The following is a 4,563-nucleotide window of genomic DNA, read 5'->3' as shown; positions in this document are numbered from 1 at the left end:
TCATCACCTATCTTCCTTTCCTGTTGTCAGCCTCTTGTATGTCCCTGCCCACCTTGGCAAACAGAGTCTATTCTTAGGTCTCTGGAATACGAATGAGAATGCTATCACTTTAAAATCCAAATGGTTGCCACCTGTAAACATTCAAAATGGCTCTGCCCTCGGTCACTTTAAATATCCAAAATGGCTGCTGCATGTAAACAGTCAAAATGACTGTGCCCTCCGGACAGCGGAAAGTCAACAGCTCAGGTTCTCCCTCCTTGCTGTTTCCCTTCCTAGTCATAGGCCACCAGCGCAGTTGTCCCTGTAGCCCTTGGTGACCAGGGTTGATCTTAGGTCAATTCTCAGGTTCCAACACCACTTGGAAGTATTCAGGCTGTTGGTCCCATCAGAGTAGGCGACAGTCCGCAGCTCCAGCCGTCTTTGTACTCACTGTTTTTGCTCAGGTTTTTCCACTGGTTGGTGCCTAATCCACTTCTGCATAGTTCCTTTCAAAGCTCAGGGCTCCAGGATTATCTTCTGTATCTCTGTTAATTGGTTTTTCTTGTTTGTTGAAGAAGGTTTGTGTCACTTGTCTGCCTATTCCTCCATCTTACAGAAGTCAGTCTTTCTGTTTTTCTAGCAGGAGTATAAGAAAATTGATATTATTAACAAGGGTTTCTAGGGATATGATCATCATTTGGTTGAGCTTGTGTATAGTGTACAGAGAGTCCATTGGTAGGTCAAGGGAAGTGAAATAGACTACTTCTAACTCATAGTTAAATTGAAAAGAATGTTTTCTATTTTTTCATCCTCCAACTTTATTATTTTCCTCAAAACATTATAACATTTGTGACATTGTCATCAATTTAATGTTTTTAATAATCCCTTGATATTTGGAATTCATTTGGTAAGAGATACAGAGAAATGCAAAGACTTTTACTTAGATTTAGCCCCTAAATCAATGTCACATTATCCTGTAATGTGATTATGAAATATGTTTTATTGATATGAAATACATCATGGAAATGTTCACTTTATACGAAGAGAGGGATAGCGAGGTTAATACATAAGAACTTTTTACCTAGAAAAACATCCTTTAAAAAATATATTTATAGTGATTGCTAATATTTAATGAGTGCTTACCATATGTCCAAAAAACAGAACACCAAACTCACTGCCATCGAGTCGACCCTTTGAGTTTCCAAGGCAGTAAATCTTTACAAAAATAGATTGCCCAGGCTTCCTTCCGTGGAGTGGGCTGATGGGTTTGAACCTCCAACCTTCTGGTTAGCAGGCAAATGCCTTAGGCACTGCACCTCCAGAGCTCCTTAAGGTACTGTTAATATATGGGGTCCTCATACCAGCGTGCTTTAGGATAGTTTACTGTTGCTGTCCTTTTTTTATAGATATGGTAGCTAGTATGCAGAGGCATTATGTTACCAAAACCTAGTAAGTGGAATTGGACCCACACATTCCAGCCCTAGAACCTGTTCTCTTAACAGCTACTATTTACATTGTCTGACCACAGTGAAAAAACCAGTATCATTAACTGAGTACTTACTATATACAAAGGAGTTCTAGTGGCACAGTGTTTAAAACACTGGGCTGCAATCCAAAAAGGTTGGTGGCTTGATCCCATCAGCCGCTGTGTGGGAGAAAGACGAGGCAGTGTGCTTCGGTAAAGATTTACAGCCTTGGAAACCCTATGCGGCTGTTCTACTCTGTTGTAAAAGGGTCACTGTAAGTTGGAATCAACTCAATGGCAGTGGGTTTACTGTATGCCAGGCACTTTATATGTATTATCTTATTTAATCCTCACAACCCTATGAGAAATACTGTCCTTTTTTGATAGAAAAGGATACTGTGTCACAAAGATGTTAAATAATTGCTCAGTGTTACTACCCAATGTCAGATCTAGCCCATTTAAAAAAAAAAAAAAAATTCATGTTACCTGATTCTAACACTTTGAGCATATTTTCACTGTACTTTAGATCTGACCCTATTAGGGTATGTGACAAAATACAAACATTACTATTGTTTGCAATTGCACATAATTTCTTTCATCATATACTCCTTCAGAAAAATACATAGCATAATTCTTGCTGATTTGACAGCCATTGAAAGCCAGCCTGCCTTCCTTTCTTCTTTCCTTTCCTCCCTCCCAGAATCCCATGTGTATTGTCTTAGATAAACTCTGTATCTCTTAGAGAACATTCTTTTTTAAATTTTAGTTTAGTGTAATATTTAAAAACTTACATTGCTATTTTCAAACGTGTGGAAAAAAAAAAAAACGCAGCCACTGCCATGGAGTCAGGTCCACCTCATAGCGACCCCTCCTTGTGTTTCTGAGGCAGTATCACTACAGAAATAGATTGTCCAACCTTTCCTCCGAGGAGTATCTGGTCGGTTTGAACCACCAGCCTTCTGGTTGGCAGTCAAATGCTTTAGGCACTACACCACCAGAGCGCTCTCAAACATGTGAAAGGAGAGAAAATAATATAATGGTTTCTACTTACTTTACTAAACCCTGAACATCAACAATTAATCTGTAAAACTTTAAGAAAAACCTTCATTGCAATGGCAGAATAAAACAAAGTCAACAACAAAAAAACTGTGGTTTGAGCAAATTCAGAATCCTAGAATATTAAGGATTAGAACAGATATTACAGAATTTTTTAACTATTGTCAGATTTCTTAAACTCCTTTGCTGTCTGCAATCAGAGTTCATGAAGTTAGCCATCTTCTTTTATGTCTTACTAGCTGTAACATTTATTTAATATTACTTATTTAAGTGATTAAAGGTATTTGAGGTAAAAAATGATACTTTGAGAGAGGAAATACATCAACATGGACAGTACTTGAATAATTTCTACTCAGCTTTCAATGAGCAGTCTAACTAAATTTGATTTTTTTTTTTCTGTAACCTTATTTTTTTGCTTCTTAACTACATTTTCCAGATGTAGATGATTTTTTTCCACTAGGTATATGAATTTCAGCAGTTCATTTGCATTCCATGGAATTATTCAACATATCCTTTTTGAGTTTTTACTGTGTGCAAGTCACTGCTCCTAAACTTTGAGAAGGTATGGAGATTAAAAAGATACCATCAGACCTTCATGAAATTCACTATTCAAGATATGCAAATAATTAACTTAATTAAGTACATATTAAAACATTTTTTTGTATAATGAATTATTGTAAGGGAATGTTATTTTTTGTGCCAATATAAAGTCAGTGAAAAATGATGTCTTCCACTTGAAAAAAAAACATCACTCATATCCCTAGTTCCTTGTTCTTTCTTTACTGTTTCTTAAAGAAATAGCTATCAGTATAATTTTAAAACTCTGATATAATGATTATGATGATGATGATGGGGCTCCAGTGTTAGATAAATTAGTATGTCTTCCTAAGCTTAGTAATTCATGCATTTTTATTGTCCGGTCTCAGCCTTCCCTCCAAATTTATCCTCCATTATTTTTACATAGTGTGTATCCAAGAAAAAGTTAACATTTGTTCTTGCCCATAAGTTTTCTCACTCTTATCCCCATGTTTTTGCTCCTGCTTAACCCATTGGGTAAAAGGTTTACAGAAATTTCTGTATTCTAAAGCCTATCTTCAATTTAAATGTTACCTCGCTCATATAGACTGGCACAGTGCCAAGAACACAGTAAGCGTTTGGCATTAAATGTTATTATTTATAAGAATATGGTATTAGCTTTATATGTCAAAACAGCCTAAAAATGAAAATGTAATTGAATTCTCAAATGTCATGTGATAGACTGCTACATAAGGTATTTTAAAATATTACATTATACTACTGTTGAGAGTCTGTAGCATAGAAAAATAATGAGTTATTTTGTTAGATGCATATTTCAGTGTTTGTAAAGATGAAATTCCATCACTGAGGGCTTTTATTTCCTAAGAAAAACATGGTATTTTCAGTAATAAAATAGTAGGAGTAACCTCAACACCATTGTGTAGGGCATGATTGGTCACAAATCACTAGATAGAAGTTGCCAGAGTTGGCATGTTCAGAAGGCATATATTACCCAGAATTCTTGATGTAAAATTATCTATGTACTATCACTAAAGTGTTTTATTTCTAGCATTTTGAAATGGTCTTTGTGTGATCATTATAAATTAATGTGACTCTTCTTTTATTAGGAGCCTCCACGCCCTGTGCATCCAGCACCCTTACCAGAAGCACCACAACCACAGCGTCTGCCCCCAGAAGCTGCCAGCACATCTCTGCCTCAGAAGCCACACTTGAAGTTAGCACGAGTTCAGAGTCAAAATGGCATTGTACTATCATGGAGTGTCCTGGAGGTGGATCGAAGCTGTGCCGCTGTTGATAGCTACCATCTCTATGCTTATCATGAGGAACCCAGTGCCACTGTGCCCTCACAGTGGAAAAAGATTGGGGAAGTAAAGGCACTTCCTTTGCCCATGGCATGCACTCTGACCCAGTTTGTATCTGGGAGCAAGTACTATTTTGCAGTGCGAGCCAAGGATATTTATGGACGATTTGGACCTTTCTGTGATCCTCAGTCAACAGATGTGATCTCTTCTTCCCAGAGCAGTTAA

At 37.0% G+C, this 4,563-nt stretch overlaps 1 protein-coding gene across 1 annotated transcript in view; it reads left to right on the top strand.

The window, feature by feature from the left end:
• The window catches only part of LOC103200055 (activating transcription factor 7 interacting protein), a 101,470-nt gene extending 96,907 nt beyond the window's left edge, over positions 1-4,563 (top strand). The window contains exon 14 of the mRNA XM_007944472.2: positions 4,144-4,563. Within this exon, the coding sequence (XP_007942663.1) occupies positions 4,144-4,563 (420 nt within the window). The remainder of the gene's footprint in view (positions 1-4,143) is intronic.

This window comes from Orycteropus afer, unplaced genomic scaffold (assembly GCF_000298275.1).
Source record: "Orycteropus afer afer isolate SDZICR_OR568_19922 unplaced genomic scaffold, OryAfe1.0 scaffold00126, whole genome shotgun sequence".
Lineage (NCBI taxonomy): Eukaryota > Metazoa > Chordata > Mammalia > Tubulidentata > Orycteropodidae > Orycteropus > Orycteropus afer.
The sequence above is the reverse complement of the archived record's forward strand: the minus strand, read 5'-3'. Positions and strand labels throughout refer to the sequence as shown.